Source organism: Excalfactoria chinensis, chromosome 4, assembly GCF_039878825.1.
Source record: "Excalfactoria chinensis isolate bCotChi1 chromosome 4, bCotChi1.hap2, whole genome shotgun sequence".
NCBI classification, from domain to species: Eukaryota; Metazoa; Chordata; class Aves; order Galliformes; family Phasianidae; genus Excalfactoria; species Excalfactoria chinensis.
The window spans coordinates 65622749-65648910 of NC_092828.1; the positions used below are offsets into that span (position 1 = coordinate 65622749).

At 43.5% G+C, this 26162-nt stretch overlaps 1 protein-coding gene and 1 long non-coding RNA gene across 10 annotated transcripts in view; both read right to left on the bottom strand.

Moving 5' to 3' along the window:
- RAPGEF2 (Rap guanine nucleotide exchange factor 2) overlaps nt 1-13625 on the bottom strand; it is a 167778-nt gene extending 154153 nt beyond the window's left edge. For 4 of the 5 annotated variants that reach the window (XM_072334198.1, XM_072334200.1, XM_072334201.1 and 1 more), the window contains exon 1: nt 13317-13528. In XM_072334198.1, the coding sequence (XP_072190299.1) occupies nt 13317-13385 (69 nt within the window). In that variant the 5' untranslated portion in view covers nt 13386-13528. Of the gene's footprint in view, nt 1-13316 lie in introns of all 5 variants that reach the window. The other variant, XM_072334202.1, reaches the window with a different exon arrangement.
- Nucleotides 13626-13838: 213 nt separating this feature from the next.
- LOC140251208 (uncharacterized) overlaps nt 13839-26162 on the bottom strand; it is a 37308-nt gene continuing 24984 nt past the window's right edge. For 2 of the 5 annotated variants that reach the window (XR_011903384.1, XR_011903381.1), the window contains 4 exons: nt 19280-19354; nt 16990-17366; nt 16109-16201; nt 13839-15825 (listed from right to left, as the gene is read on the bottom strand). This is a non-coding gene — a long non-coding RNA (uncharacterized lncRNA). Of the gene's footprint in view, nt 15826-16108; nt 16279-16989; nt 17367-19279; nt 19355-26162 lie in introns of all 5 variants that reach the window. The other 3 variants (XR_011903385.1, XR_011903383.1, XR_011903382.1) reach the window with 3 other exon arrangements.

The window sequence follows — 26162 nt, forward strand, 5'->3', positions numbered from 1 at the left end:
AGGTATTCTCCAAACAGGTCGTTCGCAACTTTACACCAAAGCAGCTGCAATGCAGATCTCTCACAGGCCATACGGTCAGACCTGGAGCTTGCCCAAATGACTAAACCTCAGCATCCTGCTGCCGAACACCACGGCGCGGCCTGCAGTTCTGTCACTGGCTGCAGTAACAACAGAACAACCAGCTCTTGTTCCTCCAGCTACTTACAGTCACTACTTCATCTTCTGGAAACAAATCACGCATCTATCTTAAGGTAATTCATTCTGACATTTTAGAGAGCATTTAGATATGAAAATAAGATATAAAGTGAATGAAAGTAAATGCAAAAAAACATCCTTTTCAACACTCGTCGCATGGCCTCTCACCTCACTTTACAGCTGCCAGGTCTACTCATTAATCTGAGTGCAGAATTGCTCATTTCTGCATGCAGCATGACTGCAGTGGTTTCAAGGCCAGCTTCCAAGAGACACCAGACAGCCTGAAAAGATGCTTACCAGACTTCTGCATTTTCCAGCTGGAAAACAAGGCATAGGAATTGTTAAGGTTTGAGGGGTTTTTGTTGTTGTTGCTTTTAATTTGGGTTTTTTGTTTTGTCTTGATTGTGGGTCCTTGTTATTTTACAGGGTTAGCAATTAGGAAAAGGAGAAAGAGACAAAACAGCCTAGTTACTGTGGTGAATATTTATGAGTGAGAAATAAAAAGTAAAGCTCTAAAAACATACGAGCTTCTCACCCTTTGCAGACTGTATGGGAAAGGGAGCAGCTCACACACTGGTTGAGCCCTAGCCCTCACTATCAAAAGGGCACTTGTTTTTAATCTCCTGTTTTATCTAGATACAGAATGCAAAATTGATAACACAACCAGCAAGGCAACAAAAAGGTTAGAAACAGGGTGAATGTACAAAACTGCTTTGTTCGTGGTACCTTCTTAACAAATGCCTCAGTATCTGTTGGAGTAAATTTAAATCAGTCTGGTCAGTGCTTAAACCTGTAACAGGTAAGAGAAGTTTCACGTTCACTAAGCTGGTCCTGTAGGTCTCTTTCAAGTAGTGCTACACACTAAGGATGAGGTTGTCAAATAGCAGCAACTAAACTCATGGATTTGGTTTCTTGAAACCTGTTCAAGGCAACAGATTGGAAAGACTATTAAAAGTAAGAAGTACTAAACACAAATCAGATCCTTTATAAAAAGTCACAACGCAGCCAGGTACAGGGACCTGAAGTTCACAAGAAGTTCCACCATTGTTGACAGCTCTGATTTTCAGACACAGGTTTATGGCTTATGGAAGAACAAAACAACACGAAACCAAGCCAAAGGGCCAAACCGTCATTGTAGAGCACAAGTCAGTCATTATAACACACTGACACAAACAGGAGGAGTTACTGGTCATCACACTCAGGGAGTACATAGGATTAAATGCAAAAAAAAAAAAAACAAACCCAGCAACCACAACAAGACTTGGCAGCAGGACCTTCACTTAGATAAAGATTTTTAATTTTGACTTAAATCATTGCTAACTTCTAAATTCCTCAGGGTAATACCTAATCCTTAAGAGCACTTTGGAGCACTGATTGCCTTAAGGAGCGACACCAGAAACATACAAGTTCAGTCAGCACTGCATGAGCAGAACAGCACAAGCTTGAATGACTAAGCAGTGCTGTGTGAGAAATTAGATCAGCATTTAAGACCTTGCACTGAACTCCAGCCACCACAAAAGAAGTTATTTCATCAAAAGCATTTGTTGCACTTCTATCCCACATCTTCACTGCCCTCAGAATTACCACACACTCTCAGAAGACCAGTTGAAGAGAATGCCTTTTGTTTGTACATGGAGGGGAAAAAGAAACCTCTTCCTACCCTAGAATTAACAAAAAGCCATATGCATTTCATGACCCTGGGCTTTGTATTCTCATCTCCACCAAGATGGCAGAGACAAAGTGATGCTGGTGTCAATACCATGCTCCTGAATGCTTGGTGGAAGCATACAGAATGGCTGAGCTTTTATCTTACGTACATACATATAGACACTAGTCTATATACATATAGATATATACATATAGACACTAGTCTAAAATAAAGTCACTATGGCCTTCCAGTATTTAAAGGGAGCTTATAAATAGAAGGGAAAACAATTTTCTTTTTTTTTTTTTTACACTGTCTGATAGAGATAGGACAAGGGGAGGGTGGTTTAAACTAAAAGAGGGGAGATTTAGATTAGATATTAGGAAGAAATTCTTCCCTCAGAGGGTGGTGAGGCTGTGGCACAGGTGCCCAAAGAGCTGTGGGTGCCCCACTGGTGGAGGCACTCAAGGCCAAGCTGGACGGGGCCCTGGGCAGCCTGAGCTGGTGGGAGGCAGCTCTGCCCATGTCAGGGGTTGGGGCTGGGTGGGCTTTGAGGTCCCTACCAGCCCAAGCTATTCTAAGATTCAATGGTCTGAAACTCCACATGAGAAATGAACCCTGGCAAACAGGATAGAGTCCAAATTCCTATGCCCCCACACTCTAACCCACACACGGACACTGTTCAAAGTTGTAATGCATTCCAATAAAGCAGTCAGCAACTTTTGCAGTTTAATCATTTGTACAACTGACGTGGACACCAAAGGATGATAAAAAAACAGCACTGTTTTTGGAAGTGAAGCAATATAAGCCACAGGCAGCAGAGCCTGAAATCTGCAGAGCTGAAGAACTGTGCTTCACTGTGGAAAAATACTTTCTGTACAGTTCCTCTTGGGAAGGAGCAGGGAAAGGACATGCCAGAAAACCCACAACAAGTAGCATTTTTGGAATAAAGCACTTCCTGACCTTCGCTTTCAGATAAATCTGAAACAAGATGTCTATAAATAGAAGAGATCAGAGAGAAATCAAGTAAGACATATTCATATAACACTTGTACAAAATGGGATTTTCATTCTTCTTTTGAAGTCAGATACCATTTTCCTAAAGCAATGCAGTGTGGAAGTAGCCTGTCTTACCAGCACAAGATGCTGGCACAGCTACTTCATCATCTCCTAACTCTATTTACAACAGACTGATTTAGAATCATCTTTTGCTACTCTCAGTAAATTAAATGTAAGTCTTTTCACATGCTCATGCAACTCACAAGGCACTCTCATACCCATTCTACCACATTAACTGCACTTAATGCATTGTAGTATAGTTTCAGTATTTAATGAGTGTCTCATTTTTGCAGCCCTTTCACACATTCAGCAGAGCTGCCAAGTTCAAGCTGCATATTTCCTACTGCAACTAAGAGCACCCTAGAACAGCCTGGGTAGGCATTAATTCATTACACGTAGTTTAAAAAGTCATCTTGGGAACTGCATTTTAGCAGCTGTCTAGCTGCAGAGGTGTCAGCTGCATGCTGGCCTGTCAAATTGTGACAAGCACCTTCTAAAAATATACAGCTGTGTAAGGGGAAGCAAGCATCATGAAGCTATCACTAAGATTGCTTTCTTGAGGGAAAAAAAAAATAGAATAAAAAAATATGCAAAAAAACAAGATGCCTTATGAAACTACCTACAGTTAACTGCAGTACTACTTCACCTAAGAACTATTTCTAAAGGCCAGGGCAGCCATTAGAGCACCTGTTTCAAACAAACCCCCTTTGTTTAAGAGCTGTGTAAGGGAACTCCTGTGCTAAGATGTGGGCCAATGTCAACAGCAAGCCTTCCCGGGTTTATTTAGGTTGTGTCTCCGCAAACTGTGCTACTTTCGTCACAGCTGAATGTTCATTTACTCTCCAGCTAAGACAGACTGCACAAAAAGTTTGTGTTTGTTTTGTTTTTCTCTTTTACTTTTCTTTTACATTCACGTAGAATATTCACTCATACAAGAACGCTAGACCATAAAAATCAACCCTACACAGTTAAAGGTTTGGCGTACCCAAATGAGGATGTACTGAGGATACTTCTACATTTCTTCTACAATGGACAGTATTTTCTATAATATTCACCGTAGAATACTTCGTATGTAAAGAGGAATTTCCTTCCCACTGCAAAATTAATACACATGAATGAAAGTATTAGCTAAGACTACCTGAGTGTTTCTCTAAGTGCTCTAATAAGAGAAATACAGGAGACGGTTACTATAAGGTACAAAATCAAAACCTACCAACAAGGATTTAAAAAGGAAAAAAATAGAAGCCACTGAATTATTAGGACAGATATTAAACCATAGCACCAGGCTAGGTACGAAGAGTAAAAGAAGGGAGAAATGGATGATTCACGGTTCACCTGGGCATTCAGAAATACACCATCTTCCCATGCAGACCAGTAGCACATGCTGCTACAAATCCCAAGATTCTCCTTTCCAGTCACTAAACGCTGCTTTATAAAGCTAACAAAGCATTTTTGTATGCCTGCACATCATATACATAACTATTTTCCAGAAATATCCAGTTGTCTAGATATTGCTTAGCTTCTGAACAGAGACTTTACTAAGAGTTATCCTAAATAAAAGCCTTACAATCTTCTTCAAAAGGATTTAAGAGCAATGGAGACCAGCTATCCCATCAGTGCAGTGTCTAGCAGAATAAAAGCCAGCAGCACTAAAACAGACGGCTGCCTCAGACACAGCAGAGATGCAATAAACTCCTCTCCTCCCCCCTCTGAAAACCTCTGCACCAATTACTCTTTCCTCAGTGTTGTTGCCTCAAATCATTTTTAACAGCCAAGCTTGAGCTGCACTGTCATCTGATAGTCAATGAGCAGCCTGTGACCAAGGAGCAGGCATCATTCAAGTAAATCATCACAAATTAAAATGAGACTTCAGCTGAAATTAGCAGTTCCCAGCTGCCACACAGCAGCGCAACAAGGCTGGAGACACCTTTACCCTCTCTACAGCCCTCCTGCTCAGCATACTGCTCCACACCTGCATCACACAGGAAGAGATGCTCAGTTCTCAGATTAGGGCGCTCACAGACAGATTTGGTGCATCACCTAGAAGTGCATACCACACATCAACAGAGAAGATGAAATACAACTCAGACAGAGACCTTTCATGATTACCTTTCTATAATTTAGAGTGAAAACTGCCCTTACTCAGTCTTTACTGACTCCTCACTACCTCTGTAGCTGGGAATGTATTCCAGAAAATACTTAGCCAGTGCATCAATAAAGACAGCGCTTAATAAATCAGAGTGCGTAACCAGCACTTACAACAAACTGGTACAAAATCTCATTTCTTGTTCCATTGACCATCCTCCATAAACTATAACTCCCATATTTTTTTTTAATATACATTTGCTACTCATTCCTTTGAGACCACAGCCAGAGAGGAAGCAATCCAATCAAGCTGAGCTTCTCTATACCCTCAACCTGTATTTTATCCACAAGCTAAATGAATATTTTACAAAGGCACAGTACACTAATGTAACTTCAATCAATGAGCCATTTACAGCAGCCAGCAGGAAAGCAGCCACTCATTAGCCACCCTCATCAGGAAATCACAACTCCAGTCAAGACCAACTGGGTCACCATAGCTTTTGGCATCCAAATGTAGTTGGAAGAAGCCTCATAACATAAGACATCTTGGCACCACAGTATGCTTCAGCAGCAGCACCAGGCATCCAAAACACCAGAGCCACCAAGGGCCACCATACATCATCACAACAAAAGGCCATGACGCCAAAATACTGACATAGCTACACAAATAAGATTGCTCCTTTCCCACCTTCCTGCAAACTGGTGTGGGCAGCATGCCCTTTGCATACCGAGGAGGGTACTGATAGTGCCTGCAGGGACACTGACAGCAGGTACAGAGATCTGCACCGGCATGTGGCCAGGCACACTCTGTCCATTCACAATATAGCTAAATATTTACTGCTGTGTATTCTGATACTCCTTCTGACAAAGTCGAAGCCAACACAGCCATCCGAGTTCCTGCTGGCTGCCCACACGACTGCAGTGCGCTGCTGATCTCAGCGAGATTAAATATTTTGGGACAATGTTCTGCGCAGGTGAAGGTACAGTTTCCTAAGAAGATGAAGCACTCATCTCAAAGGTAAAACAGAAACACCGCAGGGTCTGTATTGTAGGTATGTCCCAACAGATAAGAAACAAAAGCACCGTCACTCAACACACATACCAACAAAAGCAGGTTCCCTTTACACCTTTGTTTCCCTCAGAAAGAGCCCCCAGCATCCATTTCTCAGCTGCCTACAACAGAGCAATGCAAACACAGACAAGAGTCAGTGTTAGGCAGGCACACAAAGACTACCAGGCATTAGCACATTACTCACTCAATACAGTGCACACAAAGATAGCGTTGCTAGCTGAGTTTCTTAACCATTGCTATACAGTAATGAGGGAACACCTACAAAACAGAGTTCTCACAAAGGTTTCTCTGAAGCTAAACTCCAGTACAGCACATAAAGACAGAAGAGCTCTCTCAAGACCTACCTTGCATATATTAGAATCACAAAATCGTTTCAGTTAGAAGTGACCCTTAGAGGTCATCTAGTTCAACCCCCCTGTAATGATCAGGGACACCTACAGCCATATCCAAACACTCCCACAATATTCCTTTTTTTTAATACACTTGAAGAAAGTGTCTGAGAACAGAGCACTGTGGAGATTAGGTTGCTCAGAGGTTCCTACGCAAAGCCATAAGCATTTACTCTCCACCTTATAACACAAGCCTCCACACTTCGAGTTGTATCAACACCGACGTTTGGAGCCATAATCTAAACCACACTATTGCACCACCCAGATCTCAGTCAGAAAAAGCCACACTCCACCTCTTGGAGTAAGTCATTTTTCTTTTGTTCAGTTAACAAGATTGTATCACTTATCCTGTTTATATTCTGGCCTCGCAAACAGGCAGATCAGCACAAATGAGGAAGCAGAAGACATCGCATGAGAAACAAAACCCCTAAACAAGCTTTGCCACTAGAAAAATACAAAGCACCATAAAAGGTTCCACCTCCTGGTTAAGTAAACCCAATCTCAAACAGAAGGATCTTCCAACTGTACTGGCGGTACAGGCTTGTTTTCCATCAAGTGCTTACAAACCACATTTGCATCACATACTATCTCACTTCCCTTTGGTTTTTTGGTTAGTTTTTTGTTGTTGTTTTTTTTTGGGGGGGGGGGGGTGCGGGTAGAGTTTGTTGTTTTGGTGTTGGCTTTTGGTGTGTTGGTTCTTTTTTGTTAATAGGACATGAAGCCTGAATGACTATTCAAATGGAAAAGGCTACCAGTATTTTTCCCATCAACTACAGAACAAGTAAAATACAGATAGTGACGTGAATATCCTTAATAAAAATAAATAAATAAGGTAAAAAATGTGGAAACCTTTTTATCCAGTAAAATATTAATATAGAAAAACTCATTTACTTTATCAGTGATTAAAAAAGGCACTTTTTTCCCCCCATAGCCACTGAAATATTTAAACTTTATCTTTTTCCTCCAGTGCTTTAATGATATATATACTGCTTATTATTGTTACTCGGAATCCTTCAGAACTGCTAAAAAACAGATATTAAATCACTTTTATTCAGGTCAGACAATAGAGAGGCACACAAAGGAATATATCTACAGATATATGTGCATAACAGAGCTGCATGGAGACTAAACAGCTTATCTCAACTCCAAAAACAAAGCCCTAAGAAAAGCTCTGTAATAGATCTCCTCTCTCTCCTTGTTTTCAAGAGACGTGGAGAACTCCACGAAGTTCAGATGAAGCAAAGTGGAGCACCACTTCCATTTTGAGGCTTACTAAAATGCATCCTTTCACACAAAATATATCCAGCAAATTAAATCTGCAACGCTGGCGGCAGTGAGCGGCGTGCAGGCTAGGCTGCCTCTCACAAAGGCTCTTTGTGGAGCTATCTTTCTGCCAGCGCTCCTTTTGAATTCCCAAACAATACCTTGCAAAAATTAGATCTCCTACTGTGGGAAAGTTCCCAAGACACAAGCCAAAATACATTTTCTCATGAAGCCCTTCATAAGGAAGTCAGAATTCTTGCGCCATCCGTTCAGTGTACGTATGGTTGTTCTTGAAACACAGCAATAGATCAAGTAGCAGCATTTTGACTTAAGAAAAAAGGGATTCATCAGAATGAATCAGTAGCTATCACTTGTTAATAATTTGAATAAGAATAAAGACCTTTAAAGCCACAGGAATGAAAAATAAATAAATAAATGAAGTGGCTGTTTTTTAAAACACCTTACACCAATTACAGGGAGATTAACTAAAATACACAACACATCTTCTGATCAAACATTTAAATCTCTTTTCCTTTCTCCCTCCACAGGTACAAAGTGCTTTCTGTGAATAACCTGACAGACAGACCATGGAACAATGTCCTTCCCTCCTGAGGGGGAAAACACTATTTTGGGCAAATACTTGCATGCCACTGATCTGCTGCTGCTTCTACAGCAAGAACAAACTAAGCCCTTTCTGCCTTTGCAGATTAGCCGACAGATTTGCTTCTAGCCAGCTTCAGTATTCATTGTGCCCACTGCTACAGTTAAATAGCAAATTTTCAAGTTCAAGTTCCCAGTTAGCTTGGATTTGTAGAGCTACCCCAGCCACGATCTGCTGATGCAATGAGAAAGCAGGCACATGTTGAGGATAAGGTTTCAAATCAGCTGTTTCTGCTCTGCAGATAAAGGAGCTCTCGTTGTGACCAGGGCTTTGCAGGCAGTGGTGAAGCTCAGCACTGCACAACACAGAAATATGCACATGTACAGAAGAATGGCACTGCTAAGGTGAAACATTAATACAATAATAATAATATCAAACTTCTACATTCTTATCATTGTCACAACTCTTAGCAACAAAGCTGTGAACACCTATGGAAAATTCCTTCAGAAAGGCCTGGAAATAAAGGGATCTTCAGCAAGAGTGTGCAGACAACTGAGCAGTGCATTACAGCACTAGTCTTCAGCTACAGGAATTGCATGGAAATTTATGGTGGAAGTTCTGAATCAGACATTCCTGAACTTTTCTGACAGACTGAGATGAGTGAGGTCGTAGGAAAGAATGCATCCTAGGCAAGGCCTTGCCATTGCGATTACCAGGCGCAAGCAGGCCCATCAGTAGTTTGTTCAATAGGATATTTTGTTGCAAAACAGTCTGTAGTTCAAGAGTAACCAACAAGAGAAAAAGTGCACTTCTACTTCAGAGGAATTCCGTAGCTTACTTCCCCGCTAAACACACCACTTCCTCTGTCAGGTAAAGGCCTCGCTTTTCCAAGTTCTTACTTTGTTTTTTAATTCTTCCAGTTATAGGCTGAAATGTGACGGGAAAAACAACTATGACCAAGGCACATGGCCTAATTTCTTTCCATTATCTGCATCCATCTTCCTAGTTATGACAGAATCTAACCCGAGTTGAAAGGGACCCCCCAAAGGGTCACCGAGTCCAAACCTCAGCTCCACACAGACCATCCAAAATCCAAACCCTGTGTCTGAGAGAGGTATTAAGAGCAGTATCCAAGCAGCCCTTGAACTTCAGCAGCTCAGGGCTGCGCCCACTGCCCCAGGCAGCCGGCTCCATGTCCATCACCCTATGCTGAAGAACCCTCCTCTGAATCCCAGTTGCCCCTCCCCTGGCACAGCTCCATGCCATTCCCTTGGACCTTGCTGCTGTCACAGAGCACTGCCCTCCTCATTGTGTGAGGAGCTGCACTCACTATCAGGCCTTCCCTCAGCTCCTCTGCTCTAGGCCTGAACACACCAAGTGATTTAGATTCAAAGTACGGCCAAGACTCAGACAGTGCCACTTCAGACACTGTTCTAAGGATGCTAACAGATACTTTCTCATGCATTTGGCACATTCACACACAAAACTTGAATCTATTCCCTTGCATCGGACTTGCACATGAAACACTTATCTGCTATGACCCCATTGTTTATTTGCTAGGAGATCACTATAGCAAGGAGGAAATGTTCATTTCTGGCTTATCTTCGTATTGCACACAAACACACTATCAGTGGCTACAAGTTAAAAATAACACCGCTGAAGAACAAGTTGGAAGATTATTTGGAAAAGGACAAGGTACATCCTATAATTAAACCATTGTTCCTCCCAAGCACTGGAAGAGGGAACATCTGCCCAGCAGTGGCATCCTGCTCTGGTGCCTTCCGGCACATGACAGCATGCCAGCACTGAGCCCAGGGCACCAGTAGCGCTTCCCTCTCCTGCTAAGACAGCCTGGTGCCATCATCCCCCTGTGGCTTCTTATTGCTGGACAGAAACACATCAGCAGCTTCCAGAAGGAAACCTGCAGTACCAAATGTATATCTATGGCATACATACGTTGAAACGGCCCTTCCTGCAGACATCACTGTGCAGCGTGCAAACAGCGAGCCAGTATGCAGAGCTTCTGAGGTAGGGAGGTCCTTGCATACCATGCCATGCAAATGAGCTGCTAGAGCAGAGAGGGATTAGTGCTGGTTCTCTTACTGCAAAGCAAAAGGAGCCCTGCTTTGGGTCTGTGGGGGTTTTTTTTAGGTTAAACTCCTCCAGAACAGAACTGCATGCTCTCTGAGGTGGTCTGTGAAGCCAATAGGAAATGGTTTTGATAGGACTGCAATTTTATAGCTTTAATATAAGATGACATTTGGAAGAAAAAAAAAAAACAAAACACTAGATTGTTATTAGTCACAGCTCGAGGGCACAAAACCATTTGTAATTTATGAACATTTAGAAGTTAGATTCCCCAAAGTAGTTAAATTAACTTTGCAGTTCGAGTCTTCAAAGAGTAAATGAATAGTTTAATAAAGCAGTTAAAGAGGAGAGCTCTGTTACACAACAGTCATGCTGAAGTACAGGCTACGTGTGCTTCCATTTATTTTTAATTTAGAGTTCTAGTCAATGGCGTGTCGAGTTGTAATATGTAGAGCTCAAAGAAACTTTTAAACAAGGACACGCAGATTACGTGTGGTGCACTAAGAACTTCCCAAAGCAGGTGCAGAATTGTTTGCCTTCCAAAAATAAATGAAGTAAAAAAAAAAAATCAGTCCTGTCCAAAATTACCAGGAGGCTTTTGCACTACACGTGCTCATGCAGTTTAGTTTGCTTTCTCCAACAGATTACATCAGTTCTAACAGTCGCTGAAGCTGTACCTACACCTGAGTGCTCACTGTGCTGCTGTCATTCCACTCCTTGCTCTGAGCCTGCAGTGAAGACACTCTGCTTGGTGCAGGGCAGAGCAGTAATGGCAGATACAAATCCACATCTCCCTAATTTGGGAGAAGCTGAGCCCAGTGAGTTGGTTAACATGAGCAGGCAGTGAACACAATACTAACACTACTGTCATGTTATTTCCTGTACTGACACAAAGGCGATAAATATATTGCCTCTTCCCAACACTCTGTCAGCTCCCAATGACTTGACCTAATGAGTTCCCAAAAGCTAAAAGTAAGTATCTTCACAAGACAGCAGCAGAAACAAAAACGTAACAGAGGGAAAACAGGGACAGAAAAAAAGTCACTTTCAAAGAACAAGAAAAAACAAGGTCCTTGTTTCTTCATACAGAAACTTCTTTCGTTTGTTTGTTTTTCATTTTAGTCGATAACTGCATTACAGACATATCACCCATAGCTACATTTCTTTCAAATTCCAACAGTGCTGTAAGATAAAGCTGAGACTACTTCCAGAGTGGAAAACAAGCACTAGAGGACTGACCCAACAGCATGACTACGGATCCAGGGGAGCAGAGGGCCTTCTCCCCACCATCTCCCTCCCACCGGCAGCACTGAGCAAGCATGCCTGAGCCCCAGCTCCCAGCACCCACAGTGCTTGAACAGGCTGCCCAGAGAAGTAACGGATGTCCCATCCCTCTGGACAGACTGATCTGGTGGGTGGCAGCCCAGCTCACAGCAGGGGGTTGGAGTTCAGTGATCTTTAAGGTCCCTCCCAACCTAAGCCATTCTACGATTCTGATGACACGCTCTATTTCCCACCAGCCTGGTCTATTTGTGGCTTATTTTCGCCAGTTAGCTCTGTGGATTTCAGGGTGGGTTTCTTTTCCTGTGGCAACTGCCACAGCACGCTTTCATCCTGCTGATTCTTGAAGTTTTAGCACATTAATGCAGTCCTGGTGTTCCCAATTTAGCTCTGTGCCCTTCACACTGGCTTTGTCCCTGCTTTCCAGCTGATTTCCTCACTGCACCAGTTCCTACTCGTTCATTGCTCCTTTCAGCTGCCCCTTGCAAAGAGTGTGGCCTGGCAGGGCCAAGGCTCCAGCCTCACCTGGCACAAGCTCACAGCTGTCACGGGGAAGTGTTGGCTCCCTGAGCTCAGCCTGGTGGCCCCACGACCTGACTGACTGGTTCCTGAGCAACTGGTGGTGTCACTCCCCACCAGCAGCCGGCCACCACTCCACAACCACCTTCCAGGGCAAGCACCACTCCAAGGCTCCCACCCTGGAATTGTCCCAGCACAGGAACTTGGCTGCCAGAACACTGCATTTCCAGTGGGTGCCAAGGGATCGCTCCTGCACTGAGCAGAGGGACATTTGGAAAGGTCAATCAAGGACAAAGGAACAACTCGATCTCCAAAATAACACATTCCTGAAGTAGGATAAATAATAAAAGGAAATAACAGGGAGACTAGAAGACGAGTAAAGAAGACAGGTTAACGCAATGCCCGTGCGGCTGGTGTGTTTTTCCATGGGAGCTTTTGTTTTCTCACACATACTCCACCAGCACAGGGATAAAAATAACATGACCACAATGACGTCTCTCTAGCAAGAGGAATGACTTATGGGTGCAGGCCGAAAGTTAAGGTTTCCTCTTTGCCCCCAATTTGAAACCTTTGCCAGCCAATCAGAGGCCTGCCAAAATAATCAGCAAAAACATCTCTTCCTAAAAACCAGAGTGCAACAGACTCCCAGGGCGCGGGGAGAGCTTGTGGAAAATAGGGCAGATGGCACCGCAACTCGCAGCGAAGTAACTCCTCGCTCGCACCGCTAGCCGCGGAGCACGGCGATGGGGGGATCAGCGCAAAGCTCATTAGCCCGCAGACAGCTGCCAACAGCACCCGTCCGGGAGCAGCGGGAGCTCACGCCGGGCTGCTGGCTTTGCAGCTCGCATTAAGCCGAGGCGTTCCCGTGCGCCCCAACAGCGCCCGTCGCCGGGACGGGCTGCGCGCCCCGCGGTGGGGCTCAGCATCCGAGCCGTCCGTCCGTCCCGCCGGAAGCAGCCCCTGTACGGCGCGTCCATCCCCAGCCCCAGACCGGGCAGCGGGAGGAAAGTTGCACGCCCTCCCGCCGCCTCTCCCCTCCACTCCTCTTCCCAACGCCCTCGCCCGGTAGCGGGGCCCCCGCCCGCCTCCACGCCCGGGGCGCGGGGAAGGGGCCGCCTACCTGGGGGCTCCGCTCCGCCGGGTTCTTCATCACCGCCTGGCGGAAGCTGTTATCCACGTAGGACGCCATCGCGCCTCGCTCAGCCGGCGCGGCGGCCGCTCCTGCCCGGCTCGGAAGGGCGGGACGGCAGAAGAGAGGAGGGCCGGCGGCGGCCTGGAGCTGCGGCCCGGGGAGAGCGGAGGGAGGCGGCGCGGGGACCCCGGCGGCACTTCGGCTCAGCAGCGCCGCCGCCCGGATTAGGCCGCGGCCGAGCCCCGGAGGCGCGGGGGCGCCCGGCGGGCTGGGGGCGCCTGGCGGAGGCGGCTGCGCGCTCCCGCTCTACCCGGCGCTGCGCCTCCCTCCGGCTCGCTCCGCCGCATCCCCACGGGCACCTCCGCCGCCTCCCATCTGAGCTGCTAGGGGCTCCGCGCCCGTCTCGGAGACGGGGAAGTTGCTGGCTCGGGGAGGCGGGGCAGAGGCGGGCCGGCCGGGGCGGGGCGGGGCGGACCGCGGGGGGCCTCGGGCGGCGGGGGGCTGCCGTCTCCGCGCCCGGTGCTTTGTGCGTGGTGCTGGCCCCGGCTCGCCCTCTGCTGCAGCCGCTCCCGGCACCGACGGGTCTGTCCGCGTCCCGCCTGTCCCGGGCTGCGGGGTGACAGCAGAAGCAGCGCCTGAGCGCGGCTGGCGAGGTCAGCTACTGGGCCCGAACTGGCTTGCGCCAAAGCGGGGCTGAGCTGAACCCGGCTGCACGCCAGCCAGCCCGGGAAGCCGGCTCCAAGACTCCACGTCCATCGTTTGAGAGGCTGATATCCTAAAAAGGAGGGCTCAATAGTCCCGAGGGATATGCGGCACAAGAGACGGCAACTTCGGAGGGACGTCTGGTGCACGCGGCCTCCAAGCTGGGCGCTGAAGCCCCACCAGCTGGCTGGGGTGGCCAGCAGCTTTGGCCAGGCCACCTGTTGCCATTCGTCCCGTCACTGACCCTCACTGACCCACCGCCCCACACAGGCAAGGAGGGGACCAAGGAAAGGAGCACCGTGGCACCAAACCAGCATCTTCTGGGACTGGCCCTTTCACCTAAGCATGGTCAGTAAAGAGCAGTGATCTTGTCCCATGGCTGGTACTGTTTGTTACTTGACATGAACACATCACAAAAGCAGCCCAGCAACACTAAGCATGGAGCTGCTATTAATGGGGTCATTAGTGGCAATGTAAAACTGTTGCTGTGTTTTCTTCCATAAACAGTGTCTACCTTTCACTGATATGTATCACGCAATGTAAATAATACTGACATTAGAAAATCTGACTGAATTGATTTTCACTCACCGAAATAGATTTACATTTGCTCATAAGGAAGGTCTTGTAACAGTTTTTTTTACGTCTTTATTTGTGAAAATTGATGGACATTGATATGAAGAACGTGTTTTTTTTCTCTGGCATACACTTTTTCACGGCATACACTTACGATTTCAGGAGACAAAATCTTATGCTTTTAGACAAAGATGACCCTCTTACTGGCCATGTCTTCAAACAGTATTCTTCTAAACCTCTTGAAACTCTATATTTAGTTTGTCAACAAAGATAACTCTTTGAGTTAATCCTACTCATACATGTCAGCAAAACAGTTTTGCAGCTAATACTGATCGTTCTGGGCAGACCGCAGGACACAAATAGACAGAGCTCTACATCCCAGCCATATCTTGCTAGTAGCTGCTTACTAGTAGTTCTTACAGGAGTCCATTTTTTAACTAACAGATCGAAAATATCATGTCCTTTGCCCTGGAAAAAAGAAAAAAAGTTTAAAATATTCCTCATCATCAGAGAGCATCATTTCTTCAAATTAATCAAGCCTGCAGCTACATGAAAGTGCCAGCTTTTCTGAAGCTCAGCTTACCAACCCAGAGTGCTAAGATTTCCTTTTTTTGTGGGGCGTATGTATATGCCTAGTGCCACAGGAATGCAAGGAATGCTCTCCTGGGCTCTTCTCCTCCATCACTTCAGGGCACTGAATATCTCCTGTTACAGGCGAGCTTGCCTGACATGTTCCTATCTCTAAATCAAAACATAGCTACCCACTCCATTTTAATACGCAATTAGCTTTAATTCCAGGCCTATTACCTTCAACAGCATAAAGTGGAGTGTTTCGCTGTGATTAATTTCTGTTGTGTTATCTGTTAGCAGAGTACCTGTGATTCACAGTGATACTCAGTGTCAGCTGACACGATTTTGGGTGCTCTGATTACACTCTGATCAGTGCAACAAACCTTGATCTCTATCAGTCTATGTCAGAGGCCCATCACATGCCACAGACTTGTTAGAGATGACAAGGAATGAAGGCTAGAAAATTGTGTTCAAATACATTCAACACTTTCTCTACAGTATTTAAGAATATGCTGTTCCTGCTTACTCTAGCTTTCTGTAAGCAACGCTGTATTATGCAGATGCTCCTCATTTTTTGTGTTCTCTATGGAGGATGCAAGTCTGTCCTGCATGATGTTTGTTTTTCCTACTGATCTTATAGCAGCTCTTGCATCTGAATAGGAAAAAATACCAAATAATCATTAAGATACAGGCTAAGCCCTACTTTTCATGCAAGTGCTGGTGAAATACAATTTACAATGTCACAATTTTTTTTCAGCATTCACATTCACTCTTTCCTGTTTTCTATCTTCAGCAGTAGGTCAATGTCTTACAATACACACGTGTATCAGGACCTGCCATTCACTCTGCATTTCCTTTTTAGTTAAATATCCATATAACATATATATGTAAATATATAAATGTATAACACATACTAATTTCAGTAAGATACGTACCATCAGTGAGGATATCAACCCATGGATGTCCTTCTATCTCCTTTCTCTGGGTAAACTGTCATTTCGTTATATCTTCTGGAGATTGCATGGCAGCTAAAGCAAATTCACACGGATGAGTTCCAATATGCAGAACTGCCTGTCTGCTTCTCCGCTCTCTCCTGGCAGCTTCTCTGCAGTCATAAGAAGTTCCTTTCATAACCGTTTGTGTAGGTGGAATGCAAAGTTGAACTGTGGCGTCCATCTGATGGACCACTCCATGTCAGACATTGAGAACAAGAGCCATTCCTATTGGACTGAGTAAAATCCAATTTTATTGGATTTTAAGTCAAGGATGACTGGTCTCTACTACCAGAGGGAAGACCAGCTCTTTCAAACAGGTTTATTTTCTATGCTTGGATTTTTGGGATGACAGCATTTTTGCAACATCCTATAGCTACATGTCTTGTTTTCATCCAGACATCACCAGTGCACAAGCACAGTGTATAACCACCACCCTGAGTGCCTGAACTTAGGGACAGGATAGAAAGATATCAGTGAGTTAACACAGTCCATGCTAAAGTAATTTTTGAACATTTACCATCGCTTTATTTTCCTTTTGCACTTGTAAGGCAGCATCAAATTTAAAGTGCTGTAAAAGAGGGCTTGGTCTGTGACTCTAAACAAAATTTATTCCTCTTGAGAGTAGCAAGAAGAGAGTTTGTGACTACTATGAAGTATTTCATAGATCTATTCAGTTTGCCAGTTTGTTTGGTTACATTTGGGAATACTTATCATTCAGCTTTTGCTGTAGCTGCATCCATCTAAAGCAGCTTTAACTAGGAAGCTTAATACTAGAAGTAGTAGCTCAGGGACCTGCACGACTTAGTTGTCCAAATACTTACAGTGTTTTCTGAGAGGAATTCACAGTCCACATAGGCTTCTCTTCAGATTCACAGGTAAAGGAACCTATACAAAGGGAAGGATGGCTGAAATCTGTCTTGCTGGAGCATCTTGGGAGCACAGTGATGGATCATGGACCACTATGCCAGATACTGAATGAACACCAAATATATTAGCATGAACTCTCAAAAGTCAAGCCTGAATTTCTGGAGTAAGCTCAGATAGGCTCACACAAGCTTCATGCATACATGTGATCATAATGCAGGTGTGTCCATTATCGCTCAGTCATGGAAGTGCTATTAGGACATGATTATGAGTCTTCTGTCCTGCCTTCTCCTCTTGAAGAGTAGTCTTCAGGATTTTCCTTCACCTTCTCATCCTGCAAAAAGAAGAGCACTTGTAACAAATCCACTTGTGTAATATATTCTGACAACCTTTTGTCATTATCAGGATGTTTCAATACCAATACTCATAAATCAGTTCTTCCTTGCTGGTAGGCTTAAGAACAGTCTGCCTGCAAGAAGAGAGAGGTGCAAATCTTGTTTCTTGTGCCCACTGCATGGTAAGAAAAGTAACAGACTAAAACCAGGTCTCTCTGGGACAGATTTAAACTGCAGCCAGTCATCCACAATCTAATGCAGGCAGGATTAGAATCATGGAGTCATAGAATCCTTAGATTACAAAGGGACCTCTGGGGGTTATCTAGTTCAACTCCCCTGCAAAACAAGGGACACCACAGCCACGTTCAGGTTGCCCAGCCAGGGCCTGATCCAGCCTGGCCTTGAAAGTCACCAGGGATGGGGCACTAACCACATCACTAGGTAACCTGTTCCAGTGCCTCACCACCCTCACTGTAGAAGGAGTAATTTTATCTGTGATACCACACTTTTGTGAATTATATGTGCAGCGTCATATGCTTTGTGAATATTAGATTTAAGTAGCATCCAAAATAAGGACAAAGTACTTCATTCTTATTCATGTTTTCATCACTGGACAAATTAAGAGTTCAAACTTACATTTCAGTGTTTTATTTTTAAACCAATATATTTCCTGGAAGAAAACGCATTCGTATTCTTTCTTAAATAAGAGCAATTGAGTTGCTTAAGATAATCTTTTGAAGTTCCTAAAATGTAAACATTACATGATTGTGCTGAAGTATGAAAAGGGGAAATTGTCTGGAAGCCAATCTAGACAGGATTACTATTTATTCAAAGCCGGCCAAGTCTTTGGAAGAATGTAACTCGAGTATGAACAATAGATAGCCAGATACTCATTAATATCCAGCGATAGTGCTTCTCATAAAACACAGAAAGCTGACAAAATTAAATCTGTTGCACTAATAGATCATGAGTAATGATTAATAAAACATCTACATCTCTGCGAGGAAAATGAAACATAAAAGAAGTAGGAATTCTATTCCTGCACAGGGACGTGAAATATTTAAGTGAAAAATTGGTTATTAACTCTGTTATTAAGACCTTTCACTGCAAATGTGGCGTTTATTCAGTATTAGGATTCTATGCTACGCTGACTGTCTAATTTTCACTGTCATAAATCTTTTTTAAGATAATCAGTTTTATTATGTATGATTGACGTGTTTTGGCTTTTGGTCTATACTAACTCTTAAAAAAAAAAACAATGTATAGTCATAATTTTTTGCATTATTGCAGGGCATTATTTTTTTTTTAAATTAAGTTTACGGCTGGTAGCATTTTTCTGTCATGAATTATTGATTAATTATTCCAGATATTGCCTTTCCTCAGTCAGCCAGCAAGCATTGTTTACTGTACCGCTCAATGAGCTCGTGTTGGAACTGCTTCTTGGAACGAATCCCTGAATGCCGCATTCCCCTCGTGTTTCACCTCTTTACTCTTGTCATCATGTTCTATAGGAATCAGCCACACTCTTCCCTACTGCAGCACTACGCTGCATCAGGAACATTCTCCAGTATGATATTAACAGCACTCATTACAAGAGCATTTCCAATCCCATTGCTTTCTTATCAGCTTTATAAATTATTCCACTGCTTCAAAATTAATAACTGTTGGATGAGTTGTATGTTCGTGTGGTTCTGCCACCTTCTTCCTTCAGTCACCATTTAGATCTGTTCAAAGCATATGGAGGTGTGTGGGTGTGAGCTTAAGTGAATATTTCTAAGCTGTGCATACATATCCTGGCAAAGCATATTCACACCTATATCACAATGTGACAAGTACTAGGTACCAATTTAAGTGGACAGAATCAGCTTCAAGATCAGTAGAAGCTAAAAAAGTTAATATGTTTGTTACTTACAGTCAGTGACGTCACACTCCATCGATTTATGTTCCTTTTTTGTTTCATCTTGTTTCCAGAAGAAACCATCTAGTACTTGGAATAAAACAGAATTAAGATTTAACTTTTCCTTATTCTATAAAAACATATTTGAGATAGATCAACACTGAGGTAAGCTATCAAAGCAAGCCAAACTTATCCTGGAATTGTTCTCATCAGCCTTGACAGTATAATGACAAAATACCTACCCACATGTGTGTAGAGTGCCCTGCCGCAAACATTAACCAAGAACGTTTGTATTCAGTCATGGAAAAGTAAGGGTTCAAAATGTTGTTATGATCAAGTTTGTTTTCCAAATAATATGTTTATCAATGATGTGAAAATTCAGACTTTCTATAAGCCATTTCTTTTTTGTAGGAAACTTGTGGAGATTCCTGTTCCCACTCCCATCTACCTCTGTACAAATACTGTGACAAATCCAAGTATTACGTTCATCTGAAGAAAGAAATCCATGATTAACATGGAAACAATGACATGAAGGAGCTGACAAAAATAGGCAGCACCGAACAGGTGACTTGTTACTAATCACGGGGCAGAATTTCACACAATGAGCTACTTGTATTGCCAGGATCTGTTCCTAAGACAGACTTGAAATGAATAATTACTTTCCTTCTATTATTTTGTTTACATTTCACTATCTTTTCCATTTGTTAAGCAGATAATACTCTTTTAAATGCTCGGCAGCAAGATGTGATAAACAGCATCTTTGCTCTTCTGTAACAAATGGTTCCACTCAGAACATCCACCATCACCTTCTTATACCACTACATGCAAAAACTGCATGCAAAAAAAATCACTTTTGATTTCCAGAATAAATTTATTAAAAAAAAAAAAATTAAAAAACTTTCATTTTTGCTGCACGTAGGGGAAGCTGCCAACAGGAGATCTGCACCCAAGCATATATATCTTGTAAATGCTGTTTAAGTCAGAATAGAAACTGAAATGAAGGAAGTATTGTACGAAAGAGGTAGTGGAAATGAAGATTACTTTTTCTGTGGGAAGCCAACAGGACTCTTTGGAAGATGCACATTTTGAAAGACACGTGAACTCTTAAAGATTTTGTCATAGGGAAGTTCTCTTCTAGGAATTTTCCCCTTTTTCATGCAGCTTAAAATACTGCTGACATTTCAGCATCTTACCAGCATGACAAAAACACTGTACACTGACACAGTAAATACACCCTTGTGTGTCTCTTCCCTCAGCCAGCTGGAATGGAGACGGCACAGTGTATTAAGTTCTTTGGACAAGAAAGTCTTGACACACCTCAGAAATGCCCTCCTCTAAAAATGCTGCGGAGTGGAGATTGGAAACCGCCTGCTACAATGTGTTTACAGCTGCATCCATGTGAGGTAGGGCACAAGTGGATCCTTTCTCCTGCTTCATATTACAGCCCAGGTCCTCAGCTAATGAAAACCTATGTATTTCAAGGAGATCAGCTAGTTCCTGCCTGTTTAAAACAGCTCAGGATCTGCTCCTTGGCTCTGGTTCCCGTTGGGGTTGCTGGGAACTTCCATAATGTTGCAATAGAGGATGGGTATGCTCTCTTTCACCTCCAGCTAAAAATACCACACTGTTTGAACCTCCCAGAAAGAGAGATCTCTCTAAGTCATACTCAGCATTGCTGCTGGGAAGGGCTACAGGACAAACAGCGAAAAAATCTCGCCCCTGTTTGTCTAACAGCAACTTCTGTGTCTCGTTAGCAATGCAACAGCTCACAAAATGATAAGTCCCTGGGTTGAAGCTAGCTGTGCAACTTCATTCCGTGGATGCAAGTAGCTTATAATCTTGCCTGAAGCCTTAGCATTACTCTTGCATTCAGGATAAAGCAGATTCTTCTTGCAATGGAGGAAAAGAAATGAAGTGCAAGAGAAAATTTCATCTTTAATTAATATAGCTTGGTCCCTTGCGCTTCAGAAATAATACCAGCACTCCTGAAGCTAAGTATTTATACAGATATTTTGTTACATGCAAATTGACTTCCTGAGACTTTCCTGGAACTACCTATCATTCTTCCACTCCTCACCAATACATTTTTAGTAAGGATCCCACCCCCCACACATGTGAATGTGAGCCAGACAGTGGGCTGATACTCCTGGGGAATGTAAATACAATAGATTAAAACACACATCAGCACATCTTCAAAGCACAAAGAGGGGCCCTTCAAGCAGTAGCATTACACATGGTTTTGAAACCAGCAGTGATGGTGCAGATACTTAGCTAATTCTAACTTGGAGGGCAATGCTGAAGCAAGGGGAAGTATTTCTCTACTGTAGTTAGACCCCCAAAGACCTATGTATGCAGGAGTTGAGTTGCATCTCATTTTGTGGGAGCTACAAACCTGATACTTCCAAGGACAGTCTTGTGGGAAGTAATAAAAGGATTCATAGGTGGATGGAGATGCGAAGGCAACTGTTAGGCAGTGGTCCACAGGTTAAGTGAACTCACAGAGCAGTGCTTGTAACTCTTTGTTATGGTGGGATTTAATGAGGAATAGAAGTTCTGAACACATCCAGAGCACTGCATAGCTTTAAGGCAGCAATTTAAAACTCAAATGGCTTTGCAATGAGCATGTATGTATTTTGTCATCAAGACAGCAGAGGTACTGAATAGGCCTGGTTGAGCATCTCTGTCCCCCAGATGTTTGAGCTTAAATCAGTCTTCCAACTCTAGCAGGCATTTGTAACATTTATGGGCAAATGAAAATGCTTAATTGGCCCAGACATACTCACTTAAACAGTAATAAAGCAGAGTAGGGTGGCCAACATTAAAGGCTGTGGATGTGGAATTCATAAAAATGTCATAACTTGTAATTCATCACAGAGCATTTCTCATGAATTTTCTTCCCATCATTACCATGAACTCACCTGAAACTGTGTAATGTTTAGAAAACCAGAAAATAAGTTGCATTTCCCATTTCTCCAGAGTTATTTCTGGGGCCAGAAACCCTTCCCAGAGCAACAAGAGGGAGATAATACCTGAACACAGAATCCTCTTGGAAAAAGAAAAGATTCTTTTGGGGTTAAAAAAAAGCAAGATTTGTTTACTCCCTTCCCCTGCTCCACCCTACTGTACTCAGCAGGTAAAGGTGAGCATCTCTGCCACACTGAAGGTTGCTCATTAACTAGTTCTCAGCATCTTTCTGAGAAGACGCAGAGTCTTGTTCTGACTGGACACCATTACATTATTAAAAGAGGGGAACTGGAGCAGTATTAAAATAAATGCTTGCTTTAACCTATCTGCATTTAACTCACCCTTCTTATGACTTCAAGTAGACAGTCTGCCCAGAAAGCATGAAGGAAGTGTGGGTCTATATAGCAGGTCCTTCTTCTTACAGTCTCCTACTTGTTTAGTCAGGGCAAGTGCCACTCCATCTCTAATTAAGAATTCCCTATTGGGATAAGATAACTACTGATTTCTAAACTTATTACCTCCAGACACCAATGCATGCTCTGAGGCTCACTGAAACCATGTGATTTTCAGACAGAACATCAGAGAGGAACCCAGGTGTAAAGATTTTCTTCCTTTATAACGCTCACTACACAGTGTATCTTTGAACAAGACACTGACACGCTTCCCTCCTTGTTATGAAGCATATTACAGAACGCACACACCCCCACCTCACAGAACTGCTCTGAGGACTTGAGCTTGTAAAGCCCTTTTGAGGATGAAAAGCACTACATAAGTACTGAGCTCTAAGCTTGGGTATGTGGACAAGCTGTGCACATTCAAAGTAAAAACCTTCCTAATAACATCCATCTGCATCTTGAATACGAGTAAAAAATTGTAAGACAGCCTGTCAGTGATCAAGGCCTTCTCATGCAGCTCACCCTACTGTTTGGCTGCTGGCCAGCCCAGAGAGCCCATGGAGGAAAGCAGCTCTGGAGAAAGTAATGTGCATGTTAAGCAGAGGACAGCTTTTCTGAAGGGTGAGAAAAATCAGACCAGCACCCTCAGCTGCCAAAGTCCTCTCTGGTATATGGAAGAATGAAGCAAGATAGAAGGGGAGGCAGAAACCTCAGTAGGCAAGGGCCTGCTATTTTCATTGAAGCCTGTATGCCCTAAAAGCTGAAGTAAAAAACATTTTTGCTTCAGGATCAGCTCTGCTTTGCATTGAGGACATCTCTCCGTGGAGAGGCCAGGAGAAACCAGGCAGGAATTCCCTAGGAAGCCAACCAAGAAGGCATGCCAGCCCTCAGTGTAAGTGCTGCCACCGAGCCCTTCCCAAAAGTCTAGGAGTCAGTGCGGTACAGCCAGAGCAACCCAAGGAAGCCTGCCTGGCTTCTTTCCTCCAGTGCTTCAAGCATGCCTTCAGATGCAACAAGCTTTTATTAAGTCACATACCCTGAGATTGAACTAATAACATTAAAATGTCTATCATATATTTAGATAATTTAATCTAGAAAGCTTTCTAATCTTCCATTAAAATTTTACACACGAGAGATTTCTCCACTAATAAATCATAATTTACATTTAGGTAGTACCTCTCATTCTAATAGCCTGTCTTTATTGAGAAGTTGATTCCAGTCATGAATCACACGTTATCCTTCATTCAAATCCCTGACATAGCCAAAAAGCCCTGAATAAAATATTTAAGCAGCTTTTAATTCACATTATCTTGTACCAGATCAATTCAGCACAACTCATCAACTAACACAATCAATAATTAATGTGTCTGCAGTTTGTCTGCACAGAGATTCTGTCAGTCCTCATGCTTCCTCCTGCAGCTTGCTGGGAGAGCCCATGGAGAGCAGCCAGCTTGGCCAGGGCTCACCAGAGCACGCTTCACAGAAGAGCACAGCCCACTAAAACAATGACTTGCCTGACATCTCCAGGGTCTTTTTTTAAACCAAGCTCAGCCTTGTCCTAATAACTAATTAACATATTCATTGTCTGCGTTGCCCTGAGGCCTTCCTCCACCTCAGCAGCACATCCTCCATGGAAGCTGCGTGGCCCAAGGCAGTCTTGACGCATGCCATGCTGCTGCTCCAAAACTGAGTGCTCTTGTGCAGTCTTTACAATGGAATTTGCATTCTTGTCAATTCCAGAGATTTTGAAATCATATGATTTAGTCCACCAAACACAAAGCACTCGTGTTTTCCTGTATTCCATCTTTCCATCACTTATTAGTTTTTATATACAAAATATAATTATGTCAGTTAGATGAGAGGATTTCAGTCTCCTAAATACATACATCATTGACTGTAAAAGCAGCTTATTATAAAGGTGCTTAAGAAAAATAAAAACTCTCTTTTCCTGTATGCACACACATTGTACTAGAGGAGATTTAGATTACAAATAAGGAAAAACCTTTTCTCTCAGAGAGTGGCCAGGCACTGGAATGGCTGCTCAGGGAGGTGGTGGAGTCACCATCCCTGGCAGTGTTCAAGAGGCATCTGGATGGGGAGCTACAAGATATGGTTTAGTAACTTGTGGTAGCAATGGTAATGGAAGGACGGTTGGACTGGATGATCTTGTAGGTCCTTTCCAACCTTGTGATTCTCTATTCCTCTGATTCTATGCAATACCAGCTTAAGCACACCTACCAAAGTACAGCATCTCATGAGGAAGTACAACAGCTCTTCATCTACACTGACACTGTAAACAGCTAAAAGCATCCACAAAGGTTTTTAAGAAAAGAGCAGATGTCACACTGACGGGTACAGTTTACTGCTAGGGTTGTGGTAGGTTGATGGTTGATCTAGATGATCTGGGTGGTCTTTTCAACTATAATTATTCTAATTCTATAAAGACAAGAGCTGGATGAAGGATGAAATCAACCACGAGTCACAGAGTACCAGGACCTATCAGCACAGATGTTGACTGAAGGCTGCACACAGCAAAGCCGTGGACTCACTGGGTGGAGGTTATGTTGTTCTCCCACCCTTGCATGACAGAACATGAAGCCATCCAGCTGCAGGGCAGATGCAGGGAGGAGAAGGAGGTGTGAGGAAAGGAAGCAGGCTGCAAAAACGAGAGCAGCCAAACCAGACTGGGAGGTGCAGCTGGAGGATCAGGAGGAGGAGCCAGGAACAAAATGTGGTTGAACAAGTAAACTGATGGTGATTCAGAGACCAGTGTCCACCAGCTCACTCAGAACATCAGAATTTGCTATAATCATGCACAGACAAGCATCCCCAGTCATGATCTCTGATACTCTCCATTGCCCTTTAGGGAAGGCTGGCACACAAATCAGAGCTGTCATGTACATAGGTTGCTCTGAAAGTAACGTCACTTATTTCCATGGAAATGACAACAGCTACAAAGAGTACAAGAACACTATTTGATAGAGCAAATTCACAGCTACAAAACACTATTTTTCAACATAGTAACCACCGTTAGTCATGCATTTTTTTCCAGAGATGAGCAAGAGCCTGCATGCTGTGCTCATAAAAATATGCATCAGTGGAGATGACCCACTGTCACTGTCGTTACTACTGGAATGCACCACTCACCCCTCACTGTGCTCACAGCCACTGTTTGGTCTCCAGAAATGTTCAGCAAGCATCAGTGAATGCCAATGGGTGCCATTTTTTCCACATGGAGGATTTCAGTGACACACCTTTGCAATCCCATGTCAGATGCCATCTTGTCAGACTGCTCCCTGCTGCTATCTGTCACACAGCAACAAGACATAACAGAATGTGGGTGGGAAGGTTTAACCTGTACTGCTATAACACTAACATTTGCCTCTGACATGGCAGGCCAACATAATAAAACAAGAGGTGTTACTTTCAGAGCGGCCCTCGTATGGTCAACAAGAATGTTAAAGAGCTTTCTGCTATCTTTGATTTTTTTGTTAATTAGAAGTTTTATCAGTTCAGATGTGGTTGGAAGCACATTAGAA